Source organism: Mastacembelus armatus, chromosome 6 (genome assembly GCF_900324485.2).
Source record: "Mastacembelus armatus chromosome 6, fMasArm1.2, whole genome shotgun sequence".
Lineage (NCBI taxonomy): Eukaryota > Metazoa > Chordata > Actinopteri > Synbranchiformes > Mastacembelidae > Mastacembelus > Mastacembelus armatus.
In genome coordinates this window covers 16,331,599-16,348,691 of record NC_046638.1, presented here as the reverse complement: position 1 = coordinate 16,348,691, position 17,093 = coordinate 16,331,599, and the positions used below count along the sequence as shown (strand labels likewise).

The window sequence follows — 17,093 nt, the reverse complement described above, 5'->3', positions numbered from 1 at the left end:
GGTACTGTACAGTAAAGCTCTGTGAGCAGGCATATGACTAATTGTGTACAGGAGAACCAAGGATTAGTGCAGTAGGTTCAGAATATCCTGCATTTCCTTACAGATGTCCCGTAATGTGGAGATTTTTGATTTGTCTCCTACAACACTGAGCATTCACAGCCAGTCACACTCGTTTGCTGTGGTCAGCTTCACACCACAGACAATGCAGCTATACAGTGCAGTTCTTGAGGTCACAATGGAGGGAACCAGCAGGTATATGATTGCACGACTCTGTACTTTGGTGTTCTCGTTGCTGTTTGTTTTTCCTTTTATCCAGCATTTCTTCTCCCTGCTGGATTCAGAACAACACCCACTTTTAAGACCAAGGTTCTTGAGTTTGACCTAATGGGAGAGGGCAATCTGCCCAGTGTGTCTGTGGTGCGTCCAGCTCTGAGGAACACCAGAGAAAACCCGGTGTTGCGGTTCAGACGAGTACTGGTAGGGAGGAGACGTACCCTGCCCCTGATGCTGCTGAATGATGGAAATGTTCCAGCTCAAGTGAGGCACATTTCTCATTTTCATTAAAAAAATAATAATAAAAATAAAATTATTATTGATCTGGGTTATCCGCAAAATTATTTTTTTACCATCTGTAGTATAGTGCCCAGTCAGTAGACCTTGATATACTGTATATATTACTGTCTTACTTCATTTACAAGAAAACCAAAATCACCTTTAAGTACAATACAGTTTTTTACCGAGTTTTGTTAGTAAAAGTGCTTTGTGTATTTGTTGTGTAGGTACAGATTGATATGCTGGATAAACATGGCGTGTTCACCCTCAAACCAGCTCCTGGTTACACCTGTAGCTCCATTTACTGCACAAAGCTTGAGGGCTCCACCGACTCAGGTACAACCATAAACCGTAAAACTTTGTATACAGCAAAATGCATTAAATAAAAATAATTTAAAAAAAAAACTTGAATCCACTTGTACAGTAGATTCTTGGTGACTTTAACAAACTGATTGTAACTTTTATTTTTGTTGTAGTTCTGATTTATTCCAAAATCACATGTTGGAGAAATGACAGTATAAATTGGCACATTATCTGCAGCCACTGACTATTTCAGCTTGTTATATGCTTACGGTTTAATAGTCATTGTGTGTTGTTACATTGTGATGGTTCATAATAAAAAATAATACTTTTCTACTCAGTGATAATACAGCCAACTTTGCTGGACAGCTGTGTTCACAAAGCCTGAATGAATCAAAGAATTTTGCAATTTCATTGCAGAATACAATTTCTCACTTTTTATTAATCAATAAGTTATTGGGCACACACTGTATTTATTAAAAAAAAAAGACTTCTACATATTACTTCACAAAGTGTTTCCATGTTCACTGCAAATATATATTTATATTTAGTCAGGGATGATGTGTTAGTTTGTGGTATATTCATTTCTCTTTCTTTCACAGAGCATCAGTTGGTGCACAGAGCCATCCTGACACTCAATGTTAGTGAGCAGGTTGAGTTTGAGGTCAGTTTTTGTTCTGACAAACCTCTGATTGTGAAGGCCAAGATGTCACTGCAGGTGGAGGACAACCAGTACAGCAACACTATAATACAAGTGACTGGAGAGGCTTACCAGGAAATTGTCTCCATTGACAACATCAGCCAATCGTTGCGAGAAATGGATCAGGAAGATGATGAGAGAGGTAAGAGAGGTGGAGAAGGGAGAGAGGGATCATAAGGTAGGAATGGGGAGGAAGATAGGGGCAAAGTAGGTATTACAGTCACAAGTAGAGGTAACTCCCTGCCTGTGCACAGAGAAATGCTGAATGAGTAGTGATTTATTAACATGGAAGCTCATTTCTTACTCTGGATTTATCAACAAGATTCCTTCTGTCTCACAGGTAACTATGAAGTGCTGACTTTTGATGATTGCCATGTAGATTGTCCTTACCAAGAGAGTTTCACCCTGATCAACCACAGCAGCAGCCAGGTGGTGAGGTTTGAGTGGCCTCCTCCTGGACCCCATATCCTCTTTTCCCCACAGGTACACCACTAAAGGAAGGGGTGGAGGTGTAGCTGTAGAACAGCACAGGTCTAGAAATATCTATTTGGTGGGGTTGGCAGGTGGCACAGATGCAAAGGAGGGCACATTTGTAAAATGAGTAACAATACCTGAAGAATCAAATTTTAAGTAGTAATAAACTGTATTATTAATAGTCACTACCAAATAAACACTGTTAAATGTTTTAATATGAAATAATAGTTTCTATTTGTAACTCTGAATATCTTACAGCCAGTGGTCAATTTATAAATTTTATTTAGAGACACAATGTGTAAAATTATTCATCTAGTGATGAGATTGTAGAATGCAACTTTCGGAGCACACCCTCACATCCAACTGGCCACACCCCTTATGTAAAACAAAAGGAAATGAAACCAACAGGCAAACATAATTTGTGTTATATTAACATTCTGAAACTATACCTGTTTTGCTGTTTGATTACGATAGTACAACGTCATATGTGATACAAATGAATCTGCAAGGGTGACCCAAGTGGTTTAGGTAGTGTGCCTCTCCGTCACCTGCTGTTAAAAATATAGGTAAAAGGCCTGAATCATGGGTACAATAAGAATCTGCTGTGTGTCACAGGTGGGACACCTTCATGCTGGCTGTTCTAAGGAGATGACTGTCACATTTAGCTCCAGTCAGCCTGTGACTTTGAGCAGCCAGCCAATGAGATGTAAGATTTCTCAGGTGGAGTTTCAGCTGCCACTAGAGCAGGTGGCTGACTGGGATGACCGACAGAGGACAGTTCAGTGGCTAAGTTCGTCACAGCAGTCTTTAGACACACAACCTGTGAAGAATAAGGTACACATGTTGATTGTGATGTTTTTTAAGAGATAGCTAGCTGTTCACAGTTACAGTTGAGCAACCATCTACATGTTTGTGTGCAGGTGATAAAGATAGATCCTGAGCCCTCCTGTTCTGTGGTTGAGGGGTCACAGTGGGAGTTGGAATTGCGTATTAGTGCAATTTGTGACTATGTGAATTTCAGCTGCAGCACAAACACCATCCTCTTCAAAGACACCATGTTGTACCAAACCAGAGTCCATCAGTAAGTCAGTCAATGTGTACAGTATTTGCTGTGTCATGAAACATGATTTTAGACAAATGAACAAAATAGATAAATGAATCAAATAGATATAAATAATTATAATGTGACCATCAAAATAATGATATGAGATCATATTTGATATCCTGTTTGCTTACCATCAGATTCCCCAATCTCTCTGATCTTCTCTTACAGTAGACACCAGAATATCATGGATGAAAAAAATATTCATATCTGTTCATTGTGTGTTTGCGTGTGTGTTGCAGATTTCAGATTCAGAACCAGGGCAGTGTCAGACTGGAGTTCTCCTGGCAAGTCTTCATGGACCAAAGGAGCAGCACTGTGAACAATGACCAAGAAGGTAACACAGAAATATTATTACATGTAAAATGAGGTTTACTTGTCAATATTTTATCTGAGCATGATGATCAACATCTACTGTTTGAATGTAATATATTTTCTCAATTTAAAGGGTTTAAAGTGAACACTGAAACTAAGTTTAAATGTGGGCATGTGTTGTCTATAGCAGATGGAACGTTCGCCTCTCGACCTGGCAGCCGGTCAGCAGCAGCGCTGACTGCAGCCCGTCCTGCAAGTGCTGCGGCCAGCGTGATTTCTCTTCTGATGGGGAAGCCTGAGCTTCCACCCTTCATTGTTGAGCCAACCGTAGGGGCCATAGAGCCTGGTTCCATGCAGACATTCAGCGTTCACTTTTCCCCTCTGGAGGTGGCTCAGTTTCAAGCAAGGTTGTTCTGCAGGTAAATGCAATTTTAAGATGATACAGTACCTATTAACAAGGCATCTTGGTATTTACTGTCTTTATAGAGCTTCAGATAGGGGATTGCTGTGCTCTGACTTGTAAACATTAACAATGGTACTCTTTAGGGTCGCGGCCATTTCATCTTAAATGCTCAGTAAGTTCACTTGATCAGTGGTGTAAAATAGGCTAGAATGCAACATAGCCCAAAATATACAAAAATACAATAAAGATTATACATAAAAAGCTAATCTACAATAATAACAGTTGAGCTGTGCATTATCTTAGCCTCTGTGTGTCTTACTTTCACTGAAATTGTCATGCATGGTTTAATGGACAGTCTTTCCACAATTTTCTGCTGTAGGGCTGACTCTATAATCTGCTTATTACAAAATGTCTTGAAGCCAGTGTAAACGACTATTTCATTTATAAAACACTAGAAACTATAAAGTGACTTGAGCTTCAATTACCCACTAACAGTAATAGCCACACATTAAATCTGTTCTTTGAAATTCAAAATCATAAAAAATAAAGCACTAAAATGTGAAGAGGGGAATATTTTGTGAAGGAGCTCCTCATTGTTAGTCATACTAAAACATACCACATTATGTTTGAGAGAGGCTCTGGGAACTTATTTACTATAACTGGAGCACAGATTGCCTGAGTTTCCAAATTGTACCGTGCTGCACATAAATTAAAATTGTTATAGTCCATCACTTCTATTTATAATTTTGAATGTCAATGTGTTCTTCACAAGAATAATGACATGGACATTGTTAAATTATGTCTTTATGTTTATATTTCATTTAGTATCCCCAACTTGAAGGATGGGGATCAGGCTCCCTGTATCTCTGTGTGTGGCCGGAGCCTGCTGCCCCAATGCCACTTTGACCTAGATGACTCAGCCTACATCAATGAGAACCGCCACAACCCTGAATTCAGGAGTCCTCTTGACCCTAACACCAGGGTGATAGAGTTCAACTCTACTGGCGTCTCTGTCCCATCAACAAGGTTACAGGCATACAAGGAAAGATGAGGTTTTTATAGGCCCCAGAGTAAGCCCAATCACTTTAAATACATTTGTGTGTCCTTGGTTTATTCCACAGATCTTTTAGTGTGTTGAACCCAACCAGAACACCTTACTCATTTAAGTGGAAGTGTGAAGACTCAGGTGGCAGCCCATTCCACTGTCTAACCCAGTGTGGTACCATCCTGCCTGGGAAGAAAGTGGAGGTAATGATGGAACCAAACAGTAAATATGACAATATGCCATCTTATTTGTGTTGTCTCATCCATGGTTTCATTTCACATCAGTCAATCTCAATTTCGCTCCTTATTTTAAATTTTTGGTATCCGTCTTATTATATTATTGTTCTGTCGGTGTTCCTGTCTTCCCATGTGCCATTTTATCACAACTGATCTCATTTTAACTGCTCATTCCTTCCATTTAATCCTAGCCCATTTAATTTAATCTGGTTTTATCAATTTCTAGCTTATCTGATTTAATATGTTTTCTCTGTGTTACCCACCCCCTTATGTTTGGTTTAGGTAATTTTTTTCATCACCCACACTTACTACTTTACATTTTTTTTTTAGGTTGTTATCCATTTGTGAACCTTTAGTCTGTCTGTGTGTGTGTGCAGATGTGTTTTGAATATGTACCTGAGCAGCTGGAAGTAGTGGAGTCATCCTGGAGCTTTGTGATTGAGACTCAGTCGTTGTCTGTTCCCTTCTTGTGCGTCGGCAACTCTAGAGAGCCATGTGTTTATCTCACCAAACCTCACCTTGACTTGGGAGACCTGCTTGTTGGTATGTGTGGTACACACACAGTGACATGACACACCTCTTTCATGCCATTCCCAACACATTCACCCCATACCCAACACAAATGCAGGCATTCCAATTATTTTTCTTCTACTGAGCTGTATTAATTAGGAGTTCAAGTGCATATATAATTAATATTTACATATGTCTGCAAAGCTCTCTGCCAGAGTTATATTTATTTAAACATTACACATAACCCTAAGATTATGTTAACTTTATGCAACTAAAAGCACTGAGGGTTAAGATCAGATTGTGTGTGTGTGTGGTGTGGTGTGTGTGTGTGTGTGTGTGTGTGTGTGTGTGTGTGTGTGTGTGTGTGTGTGTGTGCGCGCGCCTGTGTGTCTCTGTGTGTACGTACGTCTACGTACTCTATGTGGATGTACAGGCCGTAAAGTGGAGCAGACAGTGGATCTAGTGAATGGAGAGTCTGAGGCCTTCCAGTTCTCAGTCTTGGAAACATCTCTTCTCTGTGAAGACCAGCAGTCCAGCCTCATTTTGCAGCCCATGACCGGCACAGTGCCACCCAAAGACAGGTTAATGACACTATAACACACACCATTGTCAATGGTACAAAGATACAATAATAATAATATACAAAGGTTAATAATATAAAGATTTTCATTCAAAAATGCAATGAATGTATCTTTTCGGTCAAAAATCTTATTTTGTGTGATGTGGTTATGACAGTTAGTCATAAGAGCATGATGTTGTGACCTCTGCAGGCAGTTATTGTCGGTATCCTTTACACCTTGCTGGGACGGCTATGTGACCTTCAGATTGGTTCTGCGAGTAAAGAGAAAGTCAGAGCCACTCACACTCACCATTAAGGCCAACTGTTTCACCATGAGCACGTTGGTCCATGTTGAGAATCCAGACGGAGGCCTCAGACAGATCAGCCCCAACCACAAAGACAATCTGGACTTTGGAAAAGTTAGAAAACTTTCATATCACGGCAGAAATGCTCATATACAAGATCACATTTATTTACATGTGAAGTCTTAACATGACAGTGACTTTCCTTATGGTATACATACAATATTTGTAGGTGGGAATTTCAGAGCAATCTGCCTTTAATTTCCTGGTGTCCAACGTGGCGAGATTCAACCTGGAAGTGAGTTTTGATGTAACAGGGCCCAGTGAGTTGCTGCAACACATTAAGGCAAAACCACAAAATGCTACTATTGAGGTCGAAAAGCAGCTGAAATGGTCACTCTTCTTTTGTCCACGGAGCATTTGTAATCTCCAGGAGGTCAGACTGAGTATCAAGGTGAGATGCTGAGCTGCCATTGGTCCTAGAAACAAATACAAAGTCTAAAACTATGACGACATTATTCCACTACACCCTTTCTTTATCATCTTAAAATCTTTATCATCTTAAAATCTTAAATGAACAAATACATATTTTAAACCTATAAGATTTTGAAAGGGACCATTTAGTTAATATTCCACAGTGGTCTTTTCATATCACTTTTTAAAAAAATGTTTTATTGTATGTAACTAACCCCTTAACACAATAGATCCTGAGCTACCATTGTTTAAATTCAGTTTTGTCTATTCTTTTTCCTAATCCCCCAGCATAATGACTGGTAGTTCAGTTATTTTGGCATTGGTATAAACTGCAGTACCACATGTGTACTGTATATAGAATTGATTAGTTTATAAATTACATGCAACTGAAAAAATATGCAATATATTAATTCTGAATTTTATAATCTGCTCTGAGTCTAATCCACTTTTTTTCCCATCCTGTATTTTTTATTTTGTTTCATCTCATCAGGTAAAGCATGGGCCAACCTTTTCTTTTGCCATTAAAGGCAAGGCTGTAGCACCTAGCCTTGAATTCTCCTTCACCAAGTTCAACTTTGGCAAGTGCTTCCTGTACTGTCCTGACATGGTGCCAGCCTCCCAGACTCTAGAGATCCGCAACAAAGGTGAACGGGACATCAGGTAACTGTGTTTGTCTTTTTCTTTATATGTGTGTTGTGTAAATGTGCTTGCTACATAAAGAATTGTTATTTTTTTTAACGTGTGAGAGCTTCAAGAATTTGAGAGTTAAACATACTCTGTCCTCTAACTCTTCCCCCTCAGTGTCCAGTGCCAGTTCAGGAATACCTCTTACCTAGAGATGAAATTTCACCCAGATATTTTGTCTACTGGTGCTGTGATGAAGGTACCAGTAACCTTCTACCCCCGCGAGGCATGTCGATACCATGAAAAGCTCATCTTCATCTTAAACAGCTATGTCACGAAACAGGTGGACATACTAGGGCAAGGCATAGAGGTCAAGGTGAGAAAAATAAAGTGTACTTTATATCCATTATATACAGTAGATATAAATATAAATAGCTTGAGTATATACTTTTGGATTTCAGGAATGCTGCTTTCTGCTGTTGTAGATGAAATACCTCTCTCCTAGAGAGTGGATAAAGAAGCAAGAGCTGATTTGCAAACACTATTTAGGCTCTTCTTAATCTTAGAATGAGCCTTTTAAATCTACATTAGGGAGCAGGTCTCTTTTCATGGAGGCAGCCATGTTTCTACAGTAGCCCAGAATGGACAAACCAAGCAGTGGCTCAAGTGGGGGCGTTGCATTCTGCACTCTCACCACTAGATGCCAGTAAATCTTTTACATTTTACACGTTACATCGTTAACATTTCTAATTTTAAAGAGAAGGACAGTTAAAAAGAAAGACAAGCCAACAATCACCTTAGTGACTGCAGTTTTTTAAACACAAAACCACCCTCTCATTTATAGTGTCCCATAAGTGTTCCCCCCTTAGCTTTAACCTATGTATTTGACTATATATATGTTTTTTTAAAGCAGATGCATTAATCTCATTGTCTTTTATTCGTGCCATGTTGTCCCAGCTGGAATTAGAGGATCCCAAGCAGAGTAAGGTGAAACTGGGAACTTTGATGTTGGGTCAGAAGGTGAAAAGGCAGGTGGTTGTCGTCAATCGCAGCGCTTTAGACCTTTCCTTTACCCTGCTGCTCAGCACCAACACACCTGTGGACCTAAAGGTGGGGAAACACACAGACATTAATAATCAGTGGTTAACATACAGGCAACACTGAGCTCCTCTCCTTTCCTCTCCTCTGCTGTACTCAATCTACTTTTTCAGGATCTGACATTCAGTCCAGCAGGTCAGCAGAACCTGAAAGCCAGGGGCGGTTGTTGTACTATTGAAATTCAGTTCTCACCTCGTCAGCACATACCTCCCTTCACGGCTGAATTGCAGGCAGAGTTTGCAGGCCTGCTACACCCCCTGCTGACCATCGAAGGCTGTTGCCAGGTACACTGGATTAAATTACCTGCTATTTTATAAAAGTTGGTGTAAATGATCCATGCATCTGCTTGACTTAGCATGTTGTGTTCTTTTCTTTAAGTTTGAGAGTTGCTAATTCTCAGAATCAACCACAAGTGTGATGAATCATCTCAGGTTTAATCACGGGCGCCCGGAGAGAAGTCTTTGCAGAATTCTCTGACTTTGTGTTACAGAATCAGGTTTATGTATCTTTGTCAAAAGGGGTGGACTAATCTTGAACAGACCCAACATGTTTGTTCAGGTGTATACCTTCAGCCCTGTACCAGCACTAAAACAAATTGTTGGCAGTTATTTACAAGCCTCTAAAACCCTAAAACACCAAACCAATAAAACACTAAAAACCACATACCATGCATGGTTTAACTCAATATATCCAAGTGACCTCTTCGACATGGTGTAAAACCCCTGCAGCAAACACTAAATTCTATTCTGAAGTACGTTTATCTGTATTGCTATTTCTGTTTAATACTCTATTTTGTCTGAATTCATGTTAACAACTGCTTCCATTTTAACCTGTCAGGGTGTGGAGGTCATGCTGGACCAGGACCACCTGGCTTTTGGAGCTGTAGTTCAGCGCTGCCAGGCCAGGAAGAAGATTGTCATGATGAACACTGGAGATATTGGTGCCAGGTGAGGTTAGATACTAGAATATCATATCATCATTTTTTGTTATTTGTCTCAGAGATAAAAGCCCCACACAAACCTTTGTGAAACAAATTCACATTGCAGCAAAGATACACACACACACACACACACACACACACACACACACACACACATCTACACAGAGATGCACAACATTGTTTTCTTGCAATATTGTTTTTATCTACCTGTCTACTCTGTAACCAGGTTCCACTGGAAAACCAAACATTTTCCTCCAGAGCTGTCCATCTCCCCAGCTACAGGCTACATCTGTCCAGGCATGGAGGTTCCTTTTGAACTGACCTTTGCCCCTGTGGAACTGAGTAATGACACAAAATATGAGAACCTAGCTTGCTTGGTCGAGGGCTCCTCTTCACCCATAACCCTCACTGTGACAGGCTCCTGCATTGTAGCTTCTACCAGCAAAGAGGTTTGACTGCTGCACTTTTATTTTTGCTTAGATACACCATGTTTTGTATGAAGTAAAACAAATCTACTTTATATCTACATAGACTTGCAGGGCAACACTGCAGCTACAAGCTGAGGTCACTTTCATACTTCCCTGCTGAGAGCAAACATCATTCCATTTTATCCTCATGGTTAGATTGTTGTACAGTTGGTAAAAAAAGAAAAAAATGGGATGTGTTTTAAGTTGGCATTGCAATTACACAACCAGTTCGAACAAAAACTTGGGTTTAATTTCCTAATTTGACTAATATATCCTTTAAACTAAACACTACCAAAGCCAAGGTGCTTTGTTGTTGTTGCTTTATATGTATATATATGCTATATATGTACATCAGGTTGATTGGTGACTCTAAATTGCCCATAGGAGTGAGTGTGAGTGTGTGAGGTTGTTTGTCTCTATGTGGCCCTGTGATGGACTGGTGACCTGTCCAGGGTGTACCCCTGCCTTTCACCCAAAGAGAGCTGGGATAGGCTCCAGCAGATCCCTGTGACCCTGGTTAGAAATAATTGTTTATAGATGATGGATGGATGGATGGATGGATGGATGGATGGATGGATGGATGGATGGATGGATGGATGAATGGATATTACACACCAACCTAATTAACTCAAATCTCAGCAAAGTAGTATTAGTATTTTGGACATTGATCCAGTCAGCATTAAAGCTAAAAGATGCCTTGTCAGCAGTGTAGTCTCTGGATGTAAGAATGGTTAAAAAGTGGAATCAGATAATGAAAGAGATTGATTCTGCTCCTTGTAGAAGACAGAGTCCTTCTAGTTTTAAACATCACTGAAATAAAAAAAACTTTCTACTACTTTTAAATCATGTAGTGCTGTAGGTCTTTCTGATTGCCTTTAATTAATCTGCCTTACATAAGTTTACCCTTCTACTGTCTTACTCTTATCTCTAGGTGGTGAATTTCGTATGCCCTGTACGTGGCTCTCACACTCAGTCCTTGCCTGTGGTCAACCCATCAAACCAGTGTTGCAGCATCAGACCTGTCATTGAGGGCCAGCAGTGGAGCGGTGCGCCATCCATGACCCTGGAACCTCTACAACAAAAGACATATGAGATCACCTACCGACCACTGACCATGACCACTGACAGAAAGAAACACTTGGTAGAGCAGCACTAAGACTGAAATATAAACAATATTTATTTGTAGCCTGTTTTGTGCATATTCAGTCAAAAATTTCAAAAAACATAGCAAAACAGTGTTGGAAGTGTGACTTAATCTACCTTAACCTCTTTTTTTCTGTAGGGATCTGTCTTTTTCTCCTTCCCTGATGGGACAGGTGTGCTGTATTCCCTTCAGGGAACTGCCGATCCTCCCAAGGCAGCGGACACCATTGTGTGTGAACTGCCTGCCAAGACTCAACACACAGAGCTGCTCCCTGTGCACAACTGGCTCTCTAAGCAACAGCGGTAAAACAGACAAACATCTTCAGACATCTCAGAACAGTATTGGCCAGATAGTTAAACCATGAGCTCAGTAAAGCTGAGGAGAGCTGGGTGATAATTATCTGTAGGGTCACCACTACCAGTTACCGCTTTCACATGTCGTTCAGACGTCATCATTTGTTATTAAATTTTTCATTGTGCATGAAAAAGTAAATTATCTTACCACTTTAATTAGCACCTTTTTTCCTGTGCCAGTGTGGTACTGCATGATTTCTGTCCCTGTATAACCACAGCGGTGCAGTTGAATGACAGATATGTTTGTGCTCAGGTTCCGTGTGCTGATAGAGCTCCTGAAGCCAGATGCTACAGTGTCCCTCAAGGGTCTAGAGTACATTGATGTCCCTGCTCAGGCCAAGAGAGATTACAGGATATCTGTCTTTATGTACAAGGAAGGGCAGTACAACACCAAGGTTTGATCACACACAGTGCATTCAGATCTGACTATGTTTGTGAGTGTTGTGTTCGCACCAGCCTTCTATTCTTTTCCTCAGGTGACATTTCAAAACAAGGTGACAGGTGAATACTTGTTCTACCTCATGACCTTCAAGGCCACATCACCAGGAGTCCTGTCCACCATTGAGCTGGTGACTACTGTCCGCCGGACGGTCTCTGCCACTGTAGCGGTGGAGAACCCTCTGACCACAGCTACCTGCCTCATCACCGAGTGTAAATGCACCGACATCAGCGCCCCACCTCAACACATTGTGCCAGGACAGTCCAAGGTGGATGCAGAGTACATCTATTCCCATACTGCTAAACCTTTCCCACATTGCTGTGCAAACCTCAATTGTCAATCTGTGTACGTGTGTGTGTGTGTGTGTGTGTGTGTGTGTGTGTGTGCTCTCTTTAGAGCACTCTGAGCATTGAGTACCAGCCTCTGCGTGCAGGCGAGTCTACAGCCCGGTTGACTCTGTCTAGTAATGATCTGGGCTTCTTCCACTATGATCTGCTTCTCAGAGCTCTGCCCTCACCACCTGAGAAAACTGTCCACTTCAACACTTCACTGGGCAGCAGCCACTCTGTACTTGTTAGGTTCATCAACTACTCCCACTTCAAAACAGAATACTCATGCAAGGTAAGACAATTTCCAGTGTGACTCAGGAATTTGAGGTGCCCTTCATGTTCTTGTGATACTGTATGTATGTATGTTTTGCCTGTTCTTTCCTTTTTGCTGTTTCTCAAGTAGTTCTGCTTTCACTGACACTGACCTGTCTGCGAATCTACGACAGTAAGATTCTGAGTAGGATCAGGATCAGGAAGTGAAAATAACACCAAGTGTGCTGGATTTAATTTTTAAAAAAGTATAAAAAAATACCATTAGTGTGATTAAATAATTGAAAATGTTATTTTATTTTATTGTGGAAATCATTTTCAATGTCTTATCTGTTGTTAATCCAAACATAACTACTATATGTAAATAGTATGAAAGGTTGTTACTTGTCAACCCTAAAGCATAATGTGCCTCTAGTTTTATATTTCTACAGACTGTGATGTTACAGCCTTTAAATATATAAAACCACAGATTGTCTTACACTGTTGCATAACAGCTTCTGATGAAGATAGTTGACAGTTGAAATCAGGTTGAAATAACCAACTTGTTTTTTATTTCTTCATGGCACTGCCACAAGTGGCCTGTGAGACAGAATCTAAACTTTCTGACTCTCGCTTTTGTCGCCCTTTTGCTGTTTTCAGTATTAAGAGCTGTGGAAACAGCATACACTGCAAATTGATTGCTAAGATGTGTTATGGGACTCATATGCTGACATTTGCTGTATTTAATGTGGTAGCTTTAACTTGGAGAGAAAATATAATGAGACTTAGAATCTGCCTTTGACACCAGTTATGAGGACTGAAGTTTTCATTCAAAAAGAGTTTTTCACGTTTGAAAATGACAAAATACCAGTGGGGTGATTTACATGCCGCTGCATGGTCCTTTAACTCTCTCCTCCAGATTGATTGCCTAGACTTCATTGTGGACAAGAGTGTTGCTGCTTCACCAGGCTTCCAAACAGGTTCAGAGGCCAGTGTGGAAGTTTGTTTCGAGCCTCATCAACTGGGGGAAGTAAGAGGCCAGCTCAGCCTATCTTCAGGAACGGGTGGCGAATATATCTTTCCCTTACATGGAGTCTGCCTCCCTCCGAAAGCCCAGGGCCCGTTTAGTATCAGGGCTGGACGTAACATCACTATTCCCTTTAAGAATGTGTTCCTGCAGACCACTGCCTTCTCTTTTCAGGTACACAACTGGTCGAAGGGTTAACAGGAATTTGGTTCATAAAGGTTTTCAGAAAAGGAGGCCCAGACAAATATCAGATAACATAACTGAGAACAACAGGGATGAACAACATTCCAGTGCAACCACTGTGCAGAAAGCCTCCACATTTCTTAAACTCCTAACAAAGAATTGTCTGCCATCTAGCATGAAGCAAGTAGTTTTAATGTGGCTTGGAGCATAATGTACTCTTGCTTTTATACTCATGTTTAGACTGGTGTTGTTGCTGGGTATTCTAGAAGCAGCTAAAGTTGGTTTTACATCTCTGGTTTCTACAAAATGCTTTTTGTTCAATTCATTGACTGCATTTAATATTATCTGTAATTAGTTTAACCCAGGTCTTATTCACCCCTCTCCTAGGTGGACAACCCCTGTTTTACTGTCAAAGTGGTGGACACCATCCTGTCCAAAAAGACACACAACATCCTGGTGTCATTTGAGATGCCTGCAGGAGGTTCTCTGGGGCCATGGTTTGGCAAGTTGACCATCTCCAGCCAGCGCTCTGAGGGCCACTGCAAGCCCTGCTCATGGGTCTATTACCTGAAGGGCTATAGTCGTGATTGATCTCAGCAAGAGATATGAAAAATATGCAGATGCTAAAATAAATGCACATAGGCAACTATCTGGACTTCTTTAATGTGCAATTATTATGCAAACAAAGTTTGGCAAATCATTTAGTCAATGTTTGAGCAATGTTAATGCCAAAAAGACAAGCCATAATTGCCTGTGTGTCTGTATGTGGTTTAAATCATTTGTTGTCACAGTGCATTTATGAAATAATAATAATAAATCCAGCAGGGAAAAGTGGTCCACACCTGTCATAGCACATTTATTTCCACATGGGGGCAATCACGTCAAGTGATTTCACAATGACTTCCAGTTCTTGTTCTCTAGTTATCTGGGAAGAAGCAAAATGTACCTGACTCTTTTTCCTTTTGCTGCTCCCAATAACATGAGTGTTAAAGTGTCAACTTTCCACCAGGATTTAATTTGTCCAAGCCTCCCTGTTTGCTGTTAGACATGTGGCACATTGCAGGCAAGAAGAGCTACTCAGCTGAAAGAGCAGAGCTGACGCTCAGTACCAAAGGTTAGACCTGTCACGTCACACACACACACACACACACACAAAGCTTTAATGAGGATCTGTGATGGCAGTTTATAACACACCTCTTACCCCAAGAGATAATCCTGTGATCGTCCCAAAGGACAGCAGGGAGCCACATCTCACTTTTGGATAGTCCACGCAGAGGAGTGATGGGTGCTGTGTTGCAAACAGTCCTCACTGGTCTCTATCTGTATTACAACATGAACAGAAGCTGACTGACGCCTACACTAAATTAAATCAACTGCAAATCAACAGTGGCAAATCCTGTATGTTTATTTTGTCGAATTTCAAAGCAGAATTTGACCAAAATAAAAGTCAGTGTGGTTTAACAATATGAGACAATACATGTGAGTGCAACCAAGTCACTGCAAACTCTGAACTCTAAAACATTAGAAATCTCACTGCCCATTAATAATGACCAGTTTTCTATAGACAGATACTCTGAGGGAAGCGCAGGATGGGTGGGTGTGTTTTGTGGTGGGTGCTGTGATGTAAGAGGGGAGGTGGGGAGTGGGGGCCTACCCCCCTCCCCCCATAGAGCGCAGCATGAGCGCTCGGCAGCAAAACGATGTGTGAGCAGGCAGCGCGCTACTGTAGGGACGGAGTCCACAAACTGCTCAACAAAGAACAAGCCAAACTTCGAGCCCAAGAAAGCCGCGAACAGCCGAAACCCGTAGCCGGTCAGGACAGCGAGTCCGCGACGGCAGCGCAGTCCGGAAACAGCGGCGCTCAGCCCGGTGGAATCGACGGGCTCGTCCGCTGGATCGTCACCAAAATGAGCGACAACAAGAACATCTCCAGCCGGGAGTACGCCTCCAGCAAGGAGGAGGTGGCCGTGGCTCAGGAGCAGTTCTTCGCCCCAGAACCGCGTAGAGGCATCTCCGTTATTTTGGATGTGAGTATGGAGTGCCAACATGCAGTGGCCACACTGACAGGTTCAGGGGGTGGGTGCGCGGGATGAAGACATCCAGAGAGCAGTGACTGCACCCTAAACATTTCGTTAGACCAAGAGGAACTTGACATTCTGCACAGCACAGACTCATCTAGGTTGACCTCTTATTCCCACTCATTTCTTATTGAACTTTGTCCAGTTTTTCCCCTGGAGTGTTTCCTTCTTTTTTCGCTTCATCTGAACGTGATTGGTCGATAAACAGTACAAGCCACGCCTTCTGACATCAGCACTGAACCCATTCTGGCATTTTCTCTCCAGCTCACTTTCTGCATCTGCTTGAACTTTGAAATGTTAAGCATTTCTCCATTCTCTAACATTATTGACCTCAGCATTATTATCATGGTGAAGAAGTCCACACCCCAGGGATTGGAGTGATGGCTGTGTGTGTGTGTGTGTGTGTGCTGACAGACGGCATTCTCATCAGACCCTCTTTGCTTCTCTCTGGTTGCTTGTTACTCCTCCTTTGCTGTTGTCTTCATCTTAGCCCTGATGCACATTTCGTTTTATTCTCTGAACTCCTTTCATCCTCTGTCCTGGCCTGTTTCTTTCTTTCTCCCCTCTCCTCCTCTCCTCCTCTCCTCCATATCCTTCTTACCTTCCTCCTCTTCTGCTTCCTTCACTGGGCCAAGACAACATCCATTGTTAATAAGGTTAGGAGATGGATGCAACCTTCTCTCTCTCTCTCTCTCTCTCTCTCTCTCTCTCTCTCTCCTCTCTTTCTCAGTCCCTGTCTCCTGTTTCTGTTTTGTTCTGTCTTTTCTGTTTCTCCCCTTTGCTGTCTCATTTCCTTTTCACTCTGTTTCTGTTATAACTCTGTACACACACACACACACACACACACACACACCGCCTCCTCCCTCTTCTGTGGACATTTGAGACAATTCAGAGAGAAAAGGTTTTCTCCGCATTCTCGTAGGTTCGTGGGAGTGTTCATTATTCTCCATAACTAGAGTTTTGAGACTCTCATGTCAGCAGCATGTCTCATAATTGGGCTGAAAATAAACTGAACTTGTCCCACGTCTTATTGCTAAACTGCAACACAGACACATGCCCACTCAGATCTTTGCAGAGTGAGAACGAGTTTTGATATGGGGGTGAGAATAGGTTCAGAATCAGCAGCACTGAAAACTAGAATTTGAATGTTTGAAAATACATTTTGAATGTGAACATTTTGGTTTCAAAAC

The 17,093-nt window shown here is 41.4% G+C and overlaps 1 protein-coding gene across 6 annotated transcripts in view; it reads left to right on the top strand.

The window, feature by feature from the left end:
• LOC113132453 (hydrocephalus-inducing protein homolog) overlaps positions 1 to 14,661 on the top strand; it is an 85,505-nt gene extending 70,844 nt beyond the window's left edge. For all 6 annotated transcript variants that reach the window (XM_026310519.2, XM_026310520.1, XM_026310518.1 and 3 more), the window contains 28 exons: positions 104 to 252; positions 342 to 537; positions 780 to 888; positions 1,455 to 1,694; positions 1,893 to 2,035; positions 2,642 to 2,860; positions 2,947 to 3,107; positions 3,371 to 3,465; positions 3,631 to 3,862; positions 4,672 to 4,872; positions 4,968 to 5,094; positions 5,505 to 5,670; positions 6,071 to 6,218; positions 6,408 to 6,615; positions 6,731 to 6,952; positions 7,463 to 7,632; positions 7,774 to 7,972; positions 8,554 to 8,706; positions 8,808 to 8,978; positions 9,532 to 9,641; positions 9,861 to 10,083; positions 11,033 to 11,242; positions 11,384 to 11,547; positions 11,852 to 11,993; positions 12,075 to 12,305; positions 12,434 to 12,658; positions 13,535 to 13,816; positions 14,213 to 14,661. In XM_026310519.2, the coding sequence (XP_026166304.1) occupies positions 104 to 252; positions 342 to 537; positions 780 to 888; positions 1,455 to 1,694; positions 1,893 to 2,035; positions 2,642 to 2,860; positions 2,947 to 3,107; positions 3,371 to 3,465; positions 3,631 to 3,862; positions 4,672 to 4,872; positions 4,968 to 5,094; positions 5,505 to 5,670; positions 6,071 to 6,218; positions 6,408 to 6,615; positions 6,731 to 6,952; positions 7,463 to 7,632; positions 7,774 to 7,972; positions 8,554 to 8,706; positions 8,808 to 8,978; positions 9,532 to 9,641; positions 9,861 to 10,083; positions 11,033 to 11,242; positions 11,384 to 11,547; positions 11,852 to 11,993; positions 12,075 to 12,305; positions 12,434 to 12,658; positions 13,535 to 13,816; positions 14,213 to 14,416 (5,100 nt within the window). In that variant the 3' untranslated portion in view covers positions 14,417 to 14,661. The remainder of the gene's footprint in view (positions 1 to 103; positions 253 to 341; positions 538 to 779; positions 889 to 1,454; positions 1,695 to 1,892; positions 2,036 to 2,641; positions 2,861 to 2,946; positions 3,108 to 3,370; positions 3,466 to 3,630; positions 3,863 to 4,671; positions 4,873 to 4,967; positions 5,095 to 5,504; positions 5,671 to 6,070; positions 6,219 to 6,407; positions 6,616 to 6,730; positions 6,953 to 7,462; positions 7,633 to 7,773; positions 7,973 to 8,553; positions 8,707 to 8,807; positions 8,979 to 9,531; positions 9,642 to 9,860; positions 10,084 to 11,032; positions 11,243 to 11,383; positions 11,548 to 11,851; positions 11,994 to 12,074; positions 12,306 to 12,433; positions 12,659 to 13,534; positions 13,817 to 14,212) is intronic.
• Positions 14,662 to 17,093: the final 2,432 nt, after the last annotated feature.